The sequence below is a fragment of the Strix uralensis genome, chromosome 5, assembly GCF_047716275.1.
Source record: "Strix uralensis isolate ZFMK-TIS-50842 chromosome 5, bStrUra1, whole genome shotgun sequence".
NCBI lineage: Eukaryota > Metazoa > Chordata > Aves > Strigiformes > Strigidae > Strix > Strix uralensis.
The window spans coordinates 51472856-51493993 of record NC_133976.1 but is presented as its reverse complement, the minus strand read 5'-3'; the positions used below and the strand labels follow the sequence as shown (position 1 = coordinate 51493993).

The window sequence follows — 21138 nt, the reverse complement described above, 5'->3', positions numbered from 1 at the left end:
CTTAACTACAAATGAAAGGTAAGACTTTCAAAAGCATCAGCACAGGACTAAAATTGCCTTCTTTAAAGCCAAGGGGAGCTTACCCTTGACCTTGACGGCAGGAGGGTTGGGTGAGCTTGGGTTAACTATGAGTGCTTTTCAAAATCCCAGGCAAGGTGATGAAACACTAAGAAGGCTGCCAGAAGAAGTGGTGCACTAATGGCAATTTATTCCCCCTGACCCAATGCATTAATGCTTATTTCCTGCACACACAACCTGTATAGTATAAATCAAATCAGCTGCTCCTCTAAATGTAGATCGGAAGAAACACTGAAGCTTCACTTCAGTTTGCAGCAGAGGTGTTTGTCAACACACGTGTACAACTCCTTGCCAATACATCAATACATGAAGGCACACATACCTATTCACAAAGCAAGAGCAGCAAGAAAGCTTAAAAAGAAAATCTGACAGTATACTGAACCAAAGTCCAATGGCTAAAAGAAGCAACAAGGCTGGTTTTCTGTTTACACAGACAATTGTCAAATAGATAAAAATTGGCTTTAGAAGTCTTGTATACAAAACCATAAATCTTCTAACAAGATAAACTGCAGCTGCATCACTCTGAGGTAACAACAGAACTTGAATGAGAACTTGGGTGCTCTAGTTCTCAGTCATGTAAACATATATATATGATCATAAACAAATCTGGAAGGAAAGCTTAAATTGCATATGGCAATGCAGGGAGGACTTCAGGATATAATAAGCATGCATAATTAACTGTATCCTAGAGGAACTTCCTGACCTTTGCCATACAAGTGACATTTCCCAGTGAGAAGTAAGTCACACCGCTGCTGATATTCTCAGTTGACAGGCAAAAGGAATGCAGAGTCTGAACTAGTAATAGCTTTTCAGCTGCAGAAATTATTTTTCTTTGAAGGTTGAGACATGCTGCCATGTCAGTGTAAAGAAGACAGCAGAACACCCATTCCTTCACCAGAGAGAACATTTCAGTCATCAGTGGCAAGACCTTTGTCCTGCTCTACTTAACAGGAGTCTGGCCTCTGACTTCACCGGAGTCAGGCTTTCACTGTGAGACACTACTTAGTATTTTTACTGACTTTGGATGGCTATGCAGCCTCCACAACACATGTAAGCTAAGGTGGGTCCGTTTGCTGTTTGGTGGGTTGGGTTTTTTTTAAAAACAGCATTCATAGACTTACTTTATGAAAGACAATAGATTTTCCCCATGCAATGGGAATACAGAAATTAAACATTTTCAGATGGATCTCCAAGGCAATTCTGGAGGTGCTAAAAGAAAAGCTGGCCAGCTGTGAAGGAAAATATTAGTGAAGAAAAATTTCATGAAAAGAAGTCTATAAAGTCTTAAGTAGGCAGTTCTCTCAGTTACTCTGCAGCATATATTAATGTACATCTGTGGGCCACAAGGGCCATTAATTAGTATCAATGGAATGCCTACACTGATGACATAATGCAAAAATAACAACTGCATCATGCTTTTTCATGTTTACAAGTGGTTTTATCAAGCTGCAGGATCAGGTTCTTACAAGAAAGTTTCCAGTCTGTTCTAGAAAACAATTATTATTATCTGTACAAATCTTTTTCAATGGTTCCCTTGCCACATCCTGAGACAAGACCAACAGTGGGAAGCTTGCAACAATTAACTAAAGATCTCAAGGATCATAGAGGACTGCAACTATACATGTTTTTGGAAATATAAGACACAGGCATGATTTTATCATACTGTGATGCAAGTTGAAAATAGACAGAGAATTAAGATATTTTTTCCAGGGGAAAACTACAGGTGGTGAACTCTGTGAGCCATTTAGAATGGACATACCCCAAGATGAGAAACAGTACTATAAACTCTGGGAAACAGAGATACTTAAATAATCAAAGAAGAAAAAAAATGCATGCAGCAGTATCCCTGATATGATGCACATCTGCATCTATATGTATGTATGAACACAGAATTTTGGGAAGAAAGGATTCCAAGACTGAAGGTGTTTATGGACAAAACCACCTCATCCACTGGCCAGAAAAGACTATGTCTATATTAGCAAGCAGTACGGAGCAATAGGAGAGGACCTATGGACTGATACAGATCATGCTGAGGACCTGGCATTCAGACTATACACAGCTGGAAGACTTCACTTCTAACTGGCTCTAGTCTGGTCCTACAGACTCTGTGAACACCTGGAACACATTTTCCTGTTTAGATTCACCTGAAAGAAATCTAATTCAAACACTCCAATACACTTAAAAAGCACATTCCTAATCTGAACTAGAAGTCATGCATACATATCCCAAGTGTCCTATGCCAGCGCCAGTTATATTTGTATTAAAATCACACATATTAAGTATACAGAGTGTGATGCCAAGCTTACAGAATCACAGAAAAATTTAGGTTGGGAGGGACCTTTGGAGGCTACTTAGTCCAACCTCCTGCTAAAAGCAAGGCCAGCTTCAAAGTCTGATCAGGTTGCTCAGGGTCTTCTACTGTTGAGTGTCGACTGTCTTCAAGGATGGAGATTCCACAGCCTCTTTGGGCAACCCTGCTTGGGCCGCGGCCTCTGGAGGCCAGCGCTTAACCCATCTTGTGAAATTTTTTTCCTTATATCCAGTCAGAATTTCTGTTGCTACAACTTGTGGCTGCCACTTCTTTTCTTTTTGCTGTGCAGCTGTAGGAAGAGTCTGATTCTACCTCTTCTGAGTCTACTTGGCCTTCTCTTCTCTGAGAACAAACTCAGTTGTCTCAACCTTTCCTTGTACATCATGTTAAACTAACCACTTTAGTGGTGCTCCAGAGGACTCTCTAGTTTGTCAATCTCTCTCTTGTATTGGTGGCATAAAACTAGACATGGTATTTTAAATACAAACTCCTAGTACCAAGTACAGGGGAATAATCACCTCCCTCAGCCTGCTGGATTTGCTGTTGCAGACCTGTGTGTGGTTAGTCTTCATCATCATACTTGCTGTCTATCAAGACATCCAGCTTCTTTTCTGCAAAGTTGCAACTGGCCAGCCAGTGCGCATTTTGTGTTATTTTGCAGGAATTTTGTATTCCAGATGCAGGACTTTACACTTACTTCTGCTGAATGTCATGAGGTTCTTGCTGGCCCATTCATCCAGCTTGCTGGGATCCTTCTGAGAGGCAGTCCCACTCTCTTCACAGAATCACAGAATCAACTAGGTTGGAAAGGACCTTGAGATCATCTAGTCCAACCATTAACCTAACACTGCCAGTTCCCATCTACACCATATCTCTCAGCGCTATGTCGACCCTACTCTTAAACACCTCCAGGGATGGGGACTCTACCACTGCCCTGGGCAATCCATTCCACTGCCTAATAACCCGTTCTGTAAAGAAATACTTCCTGACATCTAGTCTAAACCTTCCCTGGCTCAGCTTGAGGCCATTACCTCTTGTCCTATCACTTGTTACTTGGTTAAAGAGACTCATCCCCAGCTCTCTGCAACCTCCTTTCAGGTAGTTGTAGAGGGCAATGAGGTCTCCCCTCAGCCTCCTCTTCTCCAGACTAAACAATCCCAGTTCCCTCAGCCGCTCCTCGTACGACATGTGCTCCAGACCCTTCACCAGCTTCGTTGCCCTTCTCTGGACACGCTCGAGTAATTCAATGTCCTTTTTGTAGTGAGGGGCCCAAAACTGAACACAGGAATCGAGGTGCGGCCTCACCAGTGCTGATTACAGGGGTAAGATCACTGCCCTGTCCCTGCTGGCCACGCTATTGCTGATACAAGCCAGGATGCCATTGGCCTTCTTGGCCACCTGGGCACACTGCTGGCTCATGTTCAGCCGGCTGTCAGTCAACACCCCCAGGTCCCTCTCTGACTGGCAGCTCTCCAGCCACTCCTCCCCAAGCCTGTAGCGCTGCTGGGGGTTGTTGTGACCCAAGTGCAGCACCCGGCATTTGGCCTTATTGAAACTCCTACAGTTGGCCTTAGCCCATCGCTCCAGCCTGTCCAGATCTCTCTGCAGAGCCTCCCTACCCTCGAGCAGATCAACACTCCCACCCAGCTTGGTGTCGTCTGCAAACTTACTGAGGGTGCACTCAATCCCCTCGTCTAGATCATCAATAAAGATGTTAAGCAAGAGTGGCCCCAAAACCAAGCCCTGGGGGACACCACTCGTGACCGGCCTCCAACTGGATTTAACTCCATTCACCACAACTCTTTGGGCCCGGCCATCCAGCCAGTTTTTTACCCAGCAAAGCGTGCGATCATTTAAGCCTCGAGCAGCCAGTTTCGCCAGGAGAATGCTGTGGGAAACGGTGTCAAAGGCCTTGCTAAAGTCAAGGTAAACTACATCCACAGCCTCTTGTGACACATCATCCCCAATGCCCGGAGTCATCCTGCCTTCCTGCTTTAGGCACAGTCCAGAAGATCCCAGAACATAAACTGGCAAGTGTGCAAACAAAGTTAATTCACCTACAAACTTCCTGAAGATACAGTCCCTCTCATCACCCAAGTCACTGACAAAAAGGTTAAACAGAACTCATCTCACTGTCAGCCCTGAGGAAGATGACTCGTAACTAGCCTCCAGTTAGATGGATATTGAACTACTGACCACCACCCTTTCAGCCTGGTGGTCCGGCCTTTTTATTTCACCTAGTGTGCAGTCCACCCTTTCAGTCCATACCTTCCCAGCTAGCCACAAGAATGCTATGAGACTGTGCTGAAAGCCTTGCTGAAGTCAATTAAATTAAACCTACTGCTGTCATCCACAGAGGCAGTCACTTTATCACAGAAGGCAAGAATCAAGTTGGTCAAGCTTGGTTTACCTGTGGTAAACCCAAGCTGGCTGTTCCCAGTCACTTTATTGCACTTTGTGCATTTGGCTTACCATAGTCTACCAAACATGACAGAAAAGAGCCTCTCAAAGACATAGGCTGGCTCCCTCAGCACTCTCAGACACATCCCATCCAGCTTCGTGGATCTGTGTATGTCCACTCTACTGAGGTAGTTCTAACTCGATTCTCTCCTACTATAAACAGCATCTCCCTCCTCCAAATTCCACTTCTAGGCACACAGACCAGGGCCGACTGACAGCAGACTTCGCATATGAAGACCCAGCCTTTTCCATGCCCTTCTTCAGTGGTTGCCTTAGTCTTCCTTCCACTGCCAATGTACCTGTAGACACCCATCTTGTCCTTCACATCCTTGAATGGTTTCAAACTCAGATGAGTTTTGCCCCTCATAACTCTATCCCTGAAAGCCCACAGAATGCTTTTATATTGCTCCTGAGTAGCCTGCCCTCAATTCTATCTCCTAGACAATTCTTTTTTGAATTGGACCTTGGCTAGGAGTTCCTCTTTCAGCCAAGCTGGCTTCCTGCCATGCCTGCTGCTTTTCCTGTATGTAGGAATGGACCATTTTCGTGCTTTGAAGAGGTTTTCCTTGATGATCAGTCAGGTCTCCTGACTTGCTTTTGTCCTTCAGAACAGTCTCCTACAGTGTCCCATCAACGAGTTTCATGAACAAGCTAAAGTCCAGGACCTTTATTCTGCTATTTGCTTTCCTCTCTTCTCTCAGTATCTTAAACTTGAGCACTGCATGGTGACTGCAGCCAAGAGAGACATTAACAAACACATCCCTAAACAGTTGCTCCTTGTTTGTGAGTAGCAAAGCTAGTAGAGCACCTCCCTTAGTCTACTCATCTAGGACATTCATCAAGATATTGTCCTTTCTGCATTCCAGAAGGCTCCTGGATCACCTCACTGTGTCACATTCCCAGTAAACACCAGGATTGTTCCCTGAGAACCAGGGCCTGCGATAGAAGCACTCTTTTAAGAGGGCTTCAAAGCATCATAGGGAAATTTGGGTTGGAAGAGACCTCAGGAGGTCTCCTGTCCAACCTCCTGTTCAAAGCAGGGTCAGCTCTGAGATCAGACCATGTTGCTCAGTATTCTATCCAGACAGGTCTTGAAAATCTCCAAGGATGAAGACTACTGAACCTCTCCGGGTCCCCGTTCCACTTCTTGACTTCCTTTATGATTAAAAACTCTCCTTATAGCCAGTCAGAACCTCCCTCCTTTCAACTAACACACTTCATCTCTCATCTTCCCACCAGGCACTGCTGTGTAGAGCCTAGCACTGTCTTCTCTTGATATCCTCCTTGTCAGTATTGGAAAGCTGCTGTCTTCCCTTCTCCAGGCTCTGCTCCTTTTGATCAGGAAGCCCTATAGAAGATGCCACCACAATGTGTCTCTTACTAAGATCCCTTCTGACCCTAACCCATAACAGCTCTTGACCAGCCTGTTGCCTAGGCAATAGCAAAGCTCTGTGCATTCAAGACACTCCTTTGAAGAGACTGCAATGGCATCCTTGTCTAAGAACCTGAGGCCATGAACTACAGCACAGCAGTTGTGTGAACTATCCCACTGTGTCTCTGCAAATCCAATGACATCACAGTGCTGCAACTGTGCAGACTTCCTACCAGCACACCTGCTGGTGAAGACACTTTCACCCCATGCTGTTGAGTTGACCCCTTCTGTCCCTAGCAGTCCCCATTTCTTGAAAAGGGTCCTGTGGTCATAGAGTCCAAAGTGCTGCCATGACATCAGGTGCACAGACAGGTGTGAATATGCAGGATGCATCCACCCCTGCCCTTGAATGGCAAGATGGAGAACACTGCTTGGGCTCCATCCCTTCACATAGGATCACTGAGCCCCGTACTCATCCTTAATCTACTGAAGTATTACTAGTGCCCACATGAGAGAGTAGCAAAGTCTGATGATTGGCCAGGCCTTGGTAACCTCTGTGATGTCTTGTTTCCAGTCCCTGGGGAAGAAGCAAACTTTGGAAGTCATCAGGTCTGGTCAGCAGCTGGATGTCTCCATTCCCTACTCCAGGGAGTCTTCAATCCCTGTTACCCATTGCTTCCTCTTAGTGGCACTGGTTATGAGTAGCTGATCAGGCACAGCTGGCCCAAACACCTCTCTTGACAGAACTCACTCTTCCATTCCTGTTTGCAGGGACTATATGTTTTATTCAATCTATATTATTATTAGCCTCACATATTTGTGATACTGAGGATGACACGAAGTATGGTTATAGCTTTCCATCAACTTGCCTGAAAGAAACTGAGACTGGACAGGAAATACTATAGTTCTTAACAATGACACCTAAGATTCAGTCTTCTCAAAGTGAAAACCAACACAGCTGCTTATTAACACTGAAAAAAAGCAACAAAACAAATATTCCTTAAACTGAAAAAAAAAAAGGAAAATCTTACATTCATACACGTATTAGAACCAAAATACATACACAGAATGCTCTGTAAAACCAGGGAAGCTGATTACTTGTCCATGTCATGATGCATGCTGTTAATATTGAGTGTGTGCACAAACCTTTAATGCCAGACTTCGCAGATCTCGCTGCGGTCAGGAACAAAGCCAAAGCTGTAAATGTAACACCCGATTTTCAGGGGAGATGGGAATGTGGAAAAGAGTTTGGGAAATTCTCCTACAAGGATGCATTTGAATCTCTCCAGAGAACCAGAGAACATTTTCTATAGCCTCCAGGCATTGGGATGTGGTACAAGGGCATTCCTTCATCTCCAGGTCAATCCAGAGCAGCCAAGGCTGCTAAACCCATCCCTTTTCTTCAGACATATGTGGGAGGAAACTCCCCCTTCTGCCACTGGACTATACAAGAGAGGGGAGGGAAAGAGAAGAAAGAAAAAACTCACTGTCTTCTGTTCACCATTTTAGAGAAAGAAAAGGAATTCATCAACTGCTCTCCTATCTGACATCCAAATGGAAAAGGCGAGAGACCAGGCTGTTTCCTCACGGCATCAGACGTAGGAGGAAGCAGGACAGGAAGAAGGCAGGAAGCAGTCAACAAAAGGTAAGAAGAGATGCTAAACTTCCCCATGTCCTAATGCTGTTGCATTTGAATCCAAATTCTTAGAAACCTACAACCCAACTGTGGAAAAAGGACTTTGGGAAAGCTTGGGCGAGGGAAGGATGGCTTTCTCGGCAGAATTACACATTTTGTTTTGTTTTGTATATGCATGCTTCATCCAAAGTGTTACACAACATGAAGCTTTATATAGTTATACAAGAACACACACTCCCCATGCATCCAGGGGAAAAAGCCCAACCACACCAAAATCTGTTCAAATCAAAAAACCTCACCCAAGTCTAACAGGAGCCTAATGCAGACTATTGATTAGGTACCACAACAACAACAAAATATGCATTAGAAAATATTCCTTGCTTAATTGCGAGAGAACAGCTTTCCCAAGACAATTCTGTGTAACTCCATGCCCCAAATTCACTAACATTTGCCAGATAGCAATGGCTGCTGCAGGATTCCTTTGGCAAATGCTGTATCTCAGACTTTTCTCTTTCTCAATATGCTGTGATTTCCTGTGGAATGGAGAAATCATCTATACTACAAAGAGGTGCAGTACTAACACTTTTAGAAGTAAATAATTTTATAGCAACATATAGTATATAGAGAAATATAATACTTGAGCAGAGAAATTCCCAAGCAGAGAGAGATTAGAAAAAGACTCTGATAAACAAATGCTATCGAAGTTTATATTTTTTTAGTCAGTGCAAAAAATATTGGGTAACTGTTTGCTGTTCCTAGAAAGAATGGGATTCTGTTGCCAACAGCTGTAGTTTCTTGTAGGAATTATAATACTATATTGAAGATTTATGTTTCTGACAAAGGCATAAAGTTATCCAAACTAGGGCAGAAAAAACAGAATAGTTTTTTCCCAATGAAACAGACCCACATTATTTTTGTTAACTCTTACTATGGCAGAAGTTTTGATCTTCAAAACCTGAACTCACGCTGCAGTTGATGTTTATAATGATTAAGTCTTGCAATGCCACTCTGCACAAGGTGAACTGTTTTACCACAGGTTCTTACACAAGCAAGAAACACACCCTATCATCTTGAAATCAATTACAGTTATAAATATTTACCTCCAAAAGCACATGACTTTAAATTTTCTTCTTGAGATTTTGGGGTTTTACAGTGATGCTTTCCCGACCTTAAAAAAATGTTTTCCCAAAGCTGTAGTCATCTAACAGATGCATATGAGAGGAGAAAGGTGACCTTAGGCTGTCCTGTGCGTAAACAATCAAGGGGAAGGAATCTTGGGGGTCTCTGCTGCAATTATACAGATGCAGTGCCCCTACCTGCCTGCACGTCACTCTCCTGATTCCCATGGAAAAACTATTCCTCGTGCTCTGCAGGATTAGAACTTGGAACTACAGCACATAACACTATACAGAACTATTATTTTTAAGTCAACTGACATTCAGCAATAAAACTCAGGATATCACAGCTTTTGAAGTTCATTTATTTGCAAGCAGCCAAACTACATCCTCTGGGTTGAATCCTGGGCCAATTTACAGTTACACTCTATGCTGCTCCATGAACATTAGACCAAGTTATAGAACTTAGGAATCAATAAACCCATTGCCTTGGAAGAATTTGCCCAAAGGCTCCCGATGAGTCAGAGGCAGGTGCCTTGTTTAGGTCTCAGACTTTGGCTTCCATTTTGTAGCTGCTTGGTCCACCAGATCATATTTACGCTACATCACCAAAAATGTTTTTATTTCTGTCCTTCTGAAATTGCTGTTTGTTTGGCTTGCTGTTTTGGGGCTTTTTTACTAGGGGAAGAAAATAAATGAAAAGCTTCTTAACAATTACTACAATTGTGATTTTTTTTTTTTTTTTTTTTTTTTTAACTGGGAATCAACAAACTATATTTCTCAGCTGAAGCAAAGATAGAAAGCCTGATCTCTTTGAACAAAATGCACAATAATCCAAAGGCCTACATAGTGTACACATGCCACAGTTTTTACGTTCAGATAGAGAAAACCTAACAGTCTACTTTTACTGACTTTAAAAATCCTACGTGTAGTCAGTGAGAAGTGAAAGACTATAAAATAAAACCTTCCTTCAAGGAACTTGCCACCAGTCCTTAGTCCTGCAAAAGATATGCAAAAACTGAGGATATTTTGCTTGAGTAAACAGAATTTTAATTGAGCATAAACAAGTGAATAGCAGGCATGCGATTTCCATAAGTATGCATGATTCAAAGAAAAAAGAGATTTAAAAATCTAGAGCCATAGAACCAACTTTAATTTTAAAAGTTTTAGGGTCTCAAAAAAGGTAGTGTGTATTTGGCAAGCTTTTTACACTACAAGTGAATTCTTTAAAATAAATTGCCACTGACAAGTCATTATTTATAGGAACTGTTTCCAGTAAGGCAGAAGCTAAGTTATCTAACATGGAGCTAAAGAACATATTTAATTTTAAGTATGCTTATAGTTTTATTAGAGCCAATGGCTTTTTCCATGCTTAAGGCCAAGCATATGCTCAAGTACTCTGCTGAGACAAAAGCCTACAAGTTTGTTGTTTAGAATGAAAAGCGAGGCTTTTTATCCCAAACCACATTTTCTTGCATGTAATCAGCACTGATGATGCCGCCATAGTTTCCAATTCATTCCATGCACTCAGCATTTATTAGGGCACAGATGGTGCTCTCTTTCTTTGGCTTCTAAAGAACATGCCTAAATATTAAAACAAACTTGGGTATCTGCCTCTTATCCTGTTCTTACACTCTATTGCCACAGTAAAAATAACAGTAACCTTTGATCTAATCTGGAAGCCTTTTCTAATTTACACACAAAATTTGGCAATAGGATTATCAGTCAGTCCACTCGAAATTGGAGAACCTGATATGCATAAATCCAGCACGTTAGTCACAAGCGATCAAGAACAGGAACAAGCAATCCACAAAATAATCAAAAGAAGAAAAATCAGAAACAATTTTGCTAGTAACAAGCCATGCAATCCTGACTGTACATGATGGCTGTGTGTGCATTTCTGGAACTGTAAGGATTATTCAACATCTTAACCAGCAATTAGCAAACGGTCTGATTTGTAAAGGCAAATAAAGAGTATTAGCATGACAGGATTCCTCATAACAGTGAGCGTGGTCTTTTCCAACAAGTTTGCACTGTACTGAGAACTTGCAGTGTTTTTCCCTAAGGGCAGGACAAGACATTTATTTCCCAAATTCTGAAAATTATTTACCCATTTCTGAGCCAAGCATAAAGCAACCTCCACAGAGACCCAACAGAAAGACAAGCTGTCACAATATTCCATTAAAAATGTCTTAAGGTAAGATAACGTCAGATTTGTCCAGCAGATCTTGACAAAATGTTCTTGAAGGTGCAGCCAACTGGGACGCAGGTGCACATGATGGTCAATGGGTCTTAATCACCCATCTTTACAGGCTTTCAGTCTCACGCAAAGCACACTGACACTGGAAAAATCACACATCATGTGCATTAAAATACATATGACCAAACTCAAATTGGGGGAGGAGGAGTAGAGAGGCTTGGAGAAAGGTTAATCAGACTGCTCAGAAACGATGTTCCCAAGTGAGAACTATTTCACTGTCTCGCTGGTAACATGAGGATAGCTGCCAGTGCATGCTGCCAGAATCTAGAGCAAGAAACGTGCATTTTAAGCAGTTGTCTTGACTTCAAAACAGCTCAACAATTGTATGCACATATTGATAAAGAAATCACTTCTGAACAAACATCAAGGCCAGAAAACTAGTTTCAGAAGTAAAATGTCAGAAAGCCAAAGATTTGTCTAAATAAGATTATGTAACACCCACCAAATCAGTTAGCTCCTAAATTTGTTTTAAAGCTAAGCAATGGCTAGTAATTTTGAAGTAATGATCCTAGATATCTGCACTCCAGTAAACTTAATAAATGAAATAAATCTAAATTAGCATACGTTACTAAATCAAAATGACATTAAAATAATAATAAAAAGCAAATAAAAATTCTGTCAATATGAACAATCCAGAAACAAACCACTGTAAAACATACATAAAACAAAAAATAATCAGGTATGCATTGAGAAGAGACCGTTCTGCAGCTAGTCAAAACTACTTTTTATTACTGTTGAGGCAACGGAGTCTCCTACATCCCAGCCTCTCCCAAGGCAGTCTCTCCTGGTGTCTCCCAGTCTCCTGAAACTCAGCCCTGCTCACTCCCCAATCTCTGCAATACTTCCTGGCATTGGGCTGGCTTCCAGGAAATTCAGGCTGTCCCCTTTTCTTGGTATCATGCTCCATATCTACACGACGCACAACTTGAAATTACTGGTACATTCAATACTTTAAAAATTATGGCTTGAGAACAAGCTTCAAAATATCAGCAACAACAATCCTGGCCTTACCTGCAGGATCTTGTACTGCCATTTCCTTACGCTTCACCATCAGCTTGTCTTTAACCCATGGGAACTCCTGTAAGGAATCCAAGAACGCATCAAAAGCTTTGGGTCCTCTGGTGGGGAGAATATCAAGGAGCATCATGGTTTTCCTCTGACTGGTGGTTTGGGATTTTATTTCTTGAACATGGCTGTCTGTGAGAATGCCTTCTTGGTAGAGATACTGAATAACAACTCCATCCACCAGCACCTCTGTGCAGAGCTCCAGGCGCAGGGAGCGTAAAAGCTGCTTGTCTCTGGCATCCATCTGACAACCTAGAGCGTGAGAAAAGGAGTAGGGAAATGTGTGAAGATTAAACTACTTCAACCTTTAACACCCAGAAGTGATGCTTGATACCTGACAGCCTTTAGAAAGAATGACAAACTAGGAGTCACCGACCTGGGAAAACTATTAATGATCCCCACCATCTTCTTCCCACTCAGATTTCACCATCTCATGAGCTAAAATGCAGCCATTTCTGAGAAACATTAGACAGGAAGAGAACCTTTGGCATTGTGAAGACCAGTCCTTTGCTGGAATAAAAACCATGCCAAATAATCACGCTCACTAACTGGCCAAGGTCCACACTAAAGGCAGCCACGGCATTTGCCACTCCTTAAGAGGCTCTACCCCCAAAAAGTCAGAGATATGTCACACCTGACCTCTGCCACTGATGTCTCTGATGCTATTGCAGCAGTGAAAAAGCAGCAGCAGGAGCGGTAGGTGCACCACAGCCAGACAGCAGCAGCAGGGACAGTCAGCAGGTAGCTTTGGCCTATGCCAAGTGTTTTAATTTCAGGAGGCGTAGAAATGTACCTTATGCACCAGGTCATTCTTCCCCCTGACTCATACTGGAAGGCTGCTCTGGAACTCAACTGATCTGATGATGAGAAACTTTCTTCGAATTTCCATCTCAAATTCATCCACCTTCTATTTATAGGCATTTGTTCTGCCAAAACTGCTCTTTAGCTGAAGTAGCTCTTCTCCCTCCCTGGTATTTACCCTTCTAATGTGTTCACAGGAAGCAATCGGATGCCCTCTGCCAGCTTCCATTTCACTTGACTAACACTCTGACTAAACAAAAGCTGGAAAAGATGCACTTTATAGCCACTCTACAGAAGAGGAATCAAGGTCCGGAGAGACCAAGCAACTCATCCAAGATCATACCGGCAGTCCGTGCCAGACCTATGAACTGAATCAAGATGTCTAGCCTAGTCCTTAATGACAAACATATCCCTAGGCCCATTAATGGCACTTGAAAAGGAAAATGACAGAGTAATACAATTAAATACTTTCTCATGACTAAATAATGAAGTCAAAAAACTTCAGCAGGTGTTGAGTGTGATTACCAAGAGAGTTTCTGATAATTAAACTAGATGCTGCTGTTTGAACAGCTAGACCTTGCAGAAACTGTACTTCATTTAGCTTGAGGATACAAAGAGAGGCAGAGACTTTCAAAGCTTTGTAAGAAACCTGCTAAAGTCTTTATATTGTGAGAGGTGCTTATTGACTCTCAGGGCCCCATCCAAAGTTGGTTGGTTGGCCTGGTTGTTAAAATCTAGGGCAGGTGACCAACAGAACATACAGGCACATAAATGACACCTTGGACAGAATGCAAGAGCCTAGGATCCCTAGAGAGACTGGAGAATCCCGGCTGTGACAACTTCTGCTAAAGCCACTCTCTGAAAACACTTCCCCCAAGTGCTGAAAGGATTGATGGGCAGCACCTTCCCAGGAGGACTTCATCTTACCTGGGCTATCCAGTACATTTCTTGTATACTGAAGTGAATTTTGAGGTGCCTACCTCTGTCTCAAGGTCATTGGGGAATCAAACAACAGCTGTCCTGGCACATGTCCTTAAAAAATTCTAGTTTGCTAAGCATAGCTCAAACATCAAAATCCATCATGGAGTGAGATGATAGTTGCAAGCAAGAAGATGGAAAAAGAACAGGCAAGAAAGAGATTGGGATTTCCTCATTTGATGTTATGATGCTCATTTTGGACAGGTGATACTGAAGATCCTGGTCTCTAACACACACTACCTTTACACTACTGGGATCAATCACTGGTCTAAAGCAAAACCAGGCAAAATTCAGGCAGCTGATCCCTGCCATTTCTCCCTTCCAGGATTCCCTGACCCTCCCTGGTCTCATGAAGCACTTACAGAGTTCAAGACAGGCACCCAGCAGCAGCTCTAAGGGCGTTATCTAGATCAACCCAGGCAGAAAACTGTTTCAGATGCTACGAAGCTCTTGTGTTTCACATTCTGCACTGGCCACTAAGAGTCCCCATCCAGGAGTCTCCTCACCCGTGTGCCGGATGAGGAACATCAACTTCTCCAGTCACTGTGTAGTACTTGATGAGTTGCCCTTCTTCATAACCACAGTGGTCAACACTTCTCAAAAATAACGTCCTTTCAAACCATCTCAGTTTGCACCTTTGTGCACTGACAAATGCCTCTCAAGCCATGAATCTTAAGGGGGAATTTCTGCTGGAAAAGGCCTTTGGCGCCCTGACTGCAGAGTGAGCACCACTGTGGTTTTAAAGCCCTTAACAGCAAGGTCACTGGCCCAGTAAACTTCCAGGATAGTGTGTATTGATTTTTAAGGTCTTTTTAAAGATTAAGCATTTCTTTGTGCATGTTTACCATCAGAAGGAAATGTCCGAGTCAGGAACTAAGCAGCCAGATACAGAAATGTATCCGGATTTTGGTGTGTAACAGTGTAGGGAGGGAGTTTAGTGCAACAGAGAATTAATTTAAATTTTAATCGCAGCCTGTATCTAGGGATCCAAAATAAGCTCTGAAATAAATTTTCTGTAGTAAAGTTGGTGCTAAAGTAAAAAGATGAGACTTCCATTTACCCAAAAGATGGCATGGCCCAAACCTTCCCCAGATACTTCTAAAAAATACCTCTTTTACATTGTAGAGCCAAATTTTAAGAAACACACCCCCACATCCTGCTGAATGAGCACAGTCCTTGACTGATCACCACACCAACACAGGCAGGTTTGCATTTTCCTGATCTGGCACTGAATTTGTCCGTGAATGGGGATAAAAAACTGTTGAAAGCCTTGACCCTAAAAAGACCCCTTCTGATTCTAAAAAGAACATTCACTTAGTTCTTGGCTAGAAACACTCTGGCATTTTCCCAAACACCAACTGCACGAGGCTGCTTATGACTCCGACTACGTTCCCCCGTGCCTGCTTAGCTGAGAATAAGGTCCGCCCTGCCCAATCCACGAGTGAATGTGGCTTTTCACATGTCTGCAGGTTAAAAGCCTCTTCCCCCCCCCCCCCCAAAAAAAAAAAAAAAAAAGCTTTTCTCTTAACTTCCTCCCCGTAACCGAGATCTGGAGGCCGCTGCTCCCGCAGCACTCGGGGGCCGGCTGCCCGACCGCTGGCACCCAAGCCCTGAGCCTCCCGCCGCGGCTCCAGCCCGGCAGGCATCGGCACAGCGGCACCCCGGCCGTCCTCGCCCCCGCTCCGCCTGCCCGCCTGTTCGCCCGCCTTCCATCCCTCCCTCCGGGCAACGCTGCTGCAGCGGAGGCGGGCGCTGCCGCCGCCGCCAGCCCGCGGCCCCGGGCCGCCCCGGCCCGCCCCGCGGAGGCCCGGCCCCTGCCGCGGGCCCGCAGCGCGGGGGGCCGCCGCCAAGCGGCCCCTCGGACGGCCGGGGTTGACGCCGTTACTCCCGCTTCCCCCTCGGCGGCAGCGGGCGGGGGGAGCCGGACCGGGTCGAGCGGGGCCGCCGGCACCGCACCGCGGAACGGGCGAGAGAGCGGCCGGGGCGGTGAGCGCTGTGAGGGGAGAGCCCCCTCTGCCCTCGCCCCGTACTTACGAGAGGGAAGTGGGGAACTACACAGGGCGCCCCGGCGCCCGCGGAGCCTGCGCGGGGAGCACCATCTTTGTTGAAGGCAAGAGGGCTTCGCCGGAAGCCGCCGCCGCCGCCCTGCTGCGGGCCGGCCGAGGAAGGGCCGCCGCTGCCGGCCCCGCTGAGGGCGGGGAGGCGGGAGGGGAAGGTGGGGGGGGGAAGCGCCGCCGCGGTCGCCATGTCAGCTGCGGGCAGCGGGGCAGGGCGCACCGCCGCGTCCCGCCCGCCTCCCGGCCGGGAAGGTGGGCCCCGGGGCGGCGGGGGTGTGGCGGGGGCTCTGCTGGGGGGCTGGGCCGTTGGTTTTGGGGGGCTGGGGGGTGCTGGCAGCGCGGAGCTGCCGCTCGCGGCGGGACGGGCTGGGGCGGCCGGCTGCGGCGAGCTGCGCGGGGGGGCCCCCGGCCCGAGGAGCGGACCCCGGCCGGGGGGGTCAGCCGGGGCGCGGCCGCCCCGCGCCAGCCCGAGCCCAGCCTGAGGGAGAGGGGCCGCCGGGGTGCGGGGTGTCCCCGCGAGGGGCGAGGCTCCAGTCAGGCGTTTGGAGCACCTGCTGCGCTCTCAGCATCCGGGTGGTGGGTTTTTATTGTTAGCGAGTGGAGGAGTTGTATCTAAAATTAAATCAGGAATGACAAAAACTGAATTTTTGTGACAGTAGAAGCAGCTGTTTTCATAACTCTCTGGGGATACTGGTCCTATTCACCAGTATAGGCTAAGACAGGCTTCATCCAGGTGCTAGTGTCATCATATCAAACACACAGCAATATTATATCGAATACTGTGTATGTGTAGCTTCATTACTTTCCTCAGAACAGCCTAAAAGTGAAGAAACTTTCATGGGTGAAAACCATTTAGTAAAGTAAGATCCAGCCTGTGTCTACCACAGTGCTGTGCACATTCTCATAGTTTTATTCATCTATTATTGAATACAAAAACATCTCTTTCACATCATTTTATATGAATATTTGAAACCAAAGTACAGTAGAAGAGAGAAAACTGTAATCCACAGCTATAAAAATGAGGCAGTGTCATTTCCTATCACATATCATAGAAGAACTCTTTTTTCCATCTTTACATAGGTATCAGGTGTCACACGGGCTTGAGCAGTGTCAGCCCTTTTCTTTCATGTCTGGACTGCAATAGTGATGAAAGAAAAAAAAAGATCCTGCAGAGCTGGAACGCGCTACCTTGAAGCTGCAGGCAACCACAACGAGCTGGCTGCGGTCTGCTGGGTTTGCTGATGCCTACCCTCTGGAAAAGCGGGAGAGGTGGTTGCTGCAGCTGCTGCTAGAAGAGTTGCCACTGTGTGAATCCATTTGTACAGTCAGTTTAGACTAATTGTACAGATTTAAGGGTATTGGGAAGATTTAAGGGTATTTGGAAGTTAGTTATGGAAACCTTTGCATGCCTTTCCTAGATATTGTACATGGAAAATGGAAAAATACAACTGAAAGTATTATTGGTAGAGCTCACGTACTGCCTATGCTTAACATGGTATTTATCTACAAGATTTTGCATAATGATACACATTTAGTCACACTCAGAAAACTTAGATCCTTTTCCTTTGATTTTCCTGTGGCTGACAGCAAAGTTGAGAATTTATGTGGATGCAGAATGTAAAACATAGTCTTAAAAGCAAAGTTTGTAGGCTGGACTTAAGAAATGTTTAAAAAGTTATATACATTTATTATGTGGCCAGCTTCTGCAGAGATGCTACTTATTTGGCAATTTTAAAGCAATATTTTGGTTTAATTGACATAATGTTTTTATCTAGGATTATTTCCAGACAATAAATTTGATACAAGGGGTTTAAATTGCTTTTAAATAATTGATAAATAATATCTTATTCCAATGCATCTATTAAACCAAAGTAAATGTTTTTTGTCTCAGGCACATGTGTTAGTCTTCTAGGAACACAGACATAAAAAATTTAAATACTCCTGTGGGTTGTTTCAGTGATGCATTAACATATTTACTATGACCTTGACAACACTGGAAACCACACAAGTAGGTCATCATCAGTGACTCTAAGACAAGAAGTATGCTGCTGTTGTAGCCAAAGTACAGCTGAGGTGGTTTTAAATTTTCATATCATGGATAGTCTGTAATACCAGTTCTGAGAAAATACATTTGTAAATAACACAAACCGGCACCAGGGAGCAGAGAACAGCACAAACCGTCTATATGATCGTTCCTCAGCACAGCGCTGTACAGCTACTGAAAGTTTCCTTTCTTAGCTTCTTGTATTTCCGATTGCCAGCTTTTTTTTTTTTTTTCAGTCACAATCTAAGGAACTGTATTATATCTGGAATTGGAGTGACCAAACTTGGGAGACTTAAAATATCACATAATTGTAATCCTGACAGCTGCATTTAATGGCAGATAACATGCCTACATTTTAAAATAGAAAATGAAGACAAGCCATTACATTTACTGTATCTTTTTGCCAGATGAGGCAATTAGGATTATTTATTTTATACTGTCCAAGAATACCTTACAAAGTTAGCAAAACATATGGATATGCACAGAGCAACTCCAGTTCCTGCTCAAGAAAATGGTGGCAGTCGTACAGCCAGCATTTAGTCACGTCTTTGCTTACAGTCTAAACAAAGCTGCAAAGAAGGAAAGCAGTGAAAGGAAACAGATAAGCCTAGGAAGGAAGAGGGTGACAGCAGAAGTCCAAATCTGGTTAAAGGGAAAATCTGATGTTTCCTTTTCCTTCCACTAGTTTGTAACTAGAGCTGCAAATTCACTAGCGGAAACTGTAAATGTGCTACTGGTGGTTCGGGTTCATCTTTAGCCATGCACCCCAGGTGTTGATTATACTCTGCAGTTACAGAATAAGGATGCGCACAGGGAAGTCCAAGGAGAGAAGCCCTTAAACTTTTCATTTCAGTTCTGTTTGGGTTCAGACCTGACTAAACTTCTTCCAGTTCAGTTCTGGTCTGAGTTCAACAAAACTTCAGAAGGGTGGTTCAGTTCTATTCCAGTTTTAGGGACAGACAAAAATACATATATGTACACACACACATATATATTTGAGCCAGTTTGGGTTCAGCTCAACTCCCCACTGACTCGACTCAAATCTGAAAACTAACTATGTAGATTACAGAAGTATTTCCTAGACTTTGTAGATGAATGGACCACAGTCAACCCTGCACATCGGTATCATCAGACTTTTAGACTTAAAACCTTGTTCTCTCTGGTTCTGTGGATTGGGGAATCACCGATGGTCATCAGGCCACACTTTTGAGGACTGCTGAATTCAGGGTAGCAAGTCCAAACCTGTGGGAACCAAGCTAAACAGCATCTCTTCTCACAATGCTGTTCTCCTTAAGTGTGGGTTATTCCAGGTCAGAATACCAGATTTTTAAATTTACCATACACTTTTTTTAAAGCTCGCTTAAAAGTCCCAAGTCTTTTTAGAAACCCTGTACAAGTATAGAGACTTTTTTAGAAAAAAAGCTTTTGAGAGGATCCTTTATGCTAATCAGAGTCAAGCTGTATCCTAGCATGTACGTAGTTTCTTTGTTTTCTACAGACTAATTTGTTTCTGCTGATAACAAGAGCCAAAATGTCTTTTTAAAACTAGTGCAAGCAGATTTAATCTATTAGGACTATGCTGTTTTCAATTGTCTGTAGGACAGCATTCCAACTTTAAGGACAAAAGAAAAGAAATATGAGCCTCTAGATTTGTTTATTAAAAACATCTAATTGGTTAAATCTCTCACAAAACCTCTGAAATGAAGAGGGGAAAAAAAAGAAACATATATGGTTGCTTGTGATTTTTAGAAAGAAGAGCACAGAAAACATTTCTGAATTTGATGTATCTCAAAAATGCTGTTAAAATGTGAGTCAGGGTGGCCCAAACTCCATGGCCTGAAGACCAGATTAGGCTCTTGCAAGCCATTGCCATCCACTGCCGTCCCAGGCAACAATCCCTTCCCTTCCTCCCTCTCCTCTTCCTCCTCACCACGGTCCCCATTGCACTGCCCTTTGCAAGCGTGGCCCTCCCTAATGCCAACATCCAGGTCTCCTGCACCAGCCACCAAAAACCAGGCTGATGCCATGGAAGGGAAGGTTTTGGTATGGAAGGTTTGCCCAACTTGTGGACCGGGCTTAGGACACTGGATTGTGGGTTGGGAGGGGGTGTCACTCTTCAGGTGGCATGTGCTACTCCAAAAGAGATTCCTTGCCACTCCAGAGAAAAGGTGACAGGCAGGACTGAAGGGCATCACTGAAGGGGATCAGCCCCTGCACTGCTGCTTAGATTATTCTGATACTTCATAGCTTCCCATTCACTGAAATAATAAAAGCTTTAAATTAAATGCAGTTTGAAGACAGCAATGAATATAAAATGTAGGTGATGTGTGGTGAACTTCCTTAAAAGTATTATTTTATTAAAAGGCATGTCCAGCATATAGGTGAAATATATGAAATATAGCACAGAAAGTTTCAAAACATGTTAAACCACGGGGTTTGAAGTGACCGAGTAGTGTCTATACATTCAGATTTGTTTCAGTAATAAAAATGTGTTTATTAGCAGTACTGCAATGAACTAATTCTTAGTGCTGTTTACTTTGATACAAATAATCTCTAGCCAAAAGCTGAGTGCAGAATACTTGTAAAAGAAGCAGTCATCAAATGTGAAACTTTTGTATTCATTACAGAAAAAGAAAAGAATCTCTGCAACGATTGTAATAAAAAACCTGCAATTAATATTTGCAAAATGTGACTCAGTATTTCTCAGATTTTTTTAGTCCATTTTCTTTAAATATATGAATTAATGTAATTCTATGTTTGTTTTTGAAGTTCAATTTAAAGATGCTTTGTGGAGACAGATGAAATATTGCAAGTCTCTAAATATTTTCCAGACTTATAAAACTATTTTTTAAATGTAAAGCAACCATTTTAATAATGTGAGAACAAAGAAAATTCACAAATTAGCCTGAAAATCAAACACTGACAAGTAAGTAAAAGGAATTTAAGATTCAAGTCTGAAAC

The 21138-nt window shown here is 43.6% G+C and overlaps 1 protein-coding gene and 1 long non-coding RNA gene across 3 annotated transcripts in view; one reads left to right on the top strand and one right to left on the bottom strand.

Moving 5' to 3' along the window:
- CRADD (CARD and death domain containing adaptor protein) overlaps positions 1-16259 on the bottom strand; it is an 81991-nt gene extending 65732 nt beyond the window's left edge. For both annotated transcript variants that reach the window (XM_074870749.1, XM_074870750.1), the window contains exons 1-2: positions 16111-16259; positions 12244-12549 (exon numbers count right to left, since the gene is read on the bottom strand). In XM_074870749.1, the coding sequence (XP_074726850.1) occupies positions 12244-12541 (298 nt within the window). In that variant the 5' untranslated portion in view covers positions 12542-12549; positions 16111-16259. The remainder of the gene's footprint in view (positions 1-12243; positions 12550-16110) is intronic.
- On the top strand, positions 16047-20869 carry LOC141944327 (uncharacterized). Its single transcript, XR_012629228.1, has 2 exons — positions 16047-16186; positions 17214-20869. It is a non-coding gene; the product is annotated as an uncharacterized LOC141944327 (long non-coding RNA).
- The last annotated feature ends 269 nt before the right edge of the window (positions 20870-21138 follow it).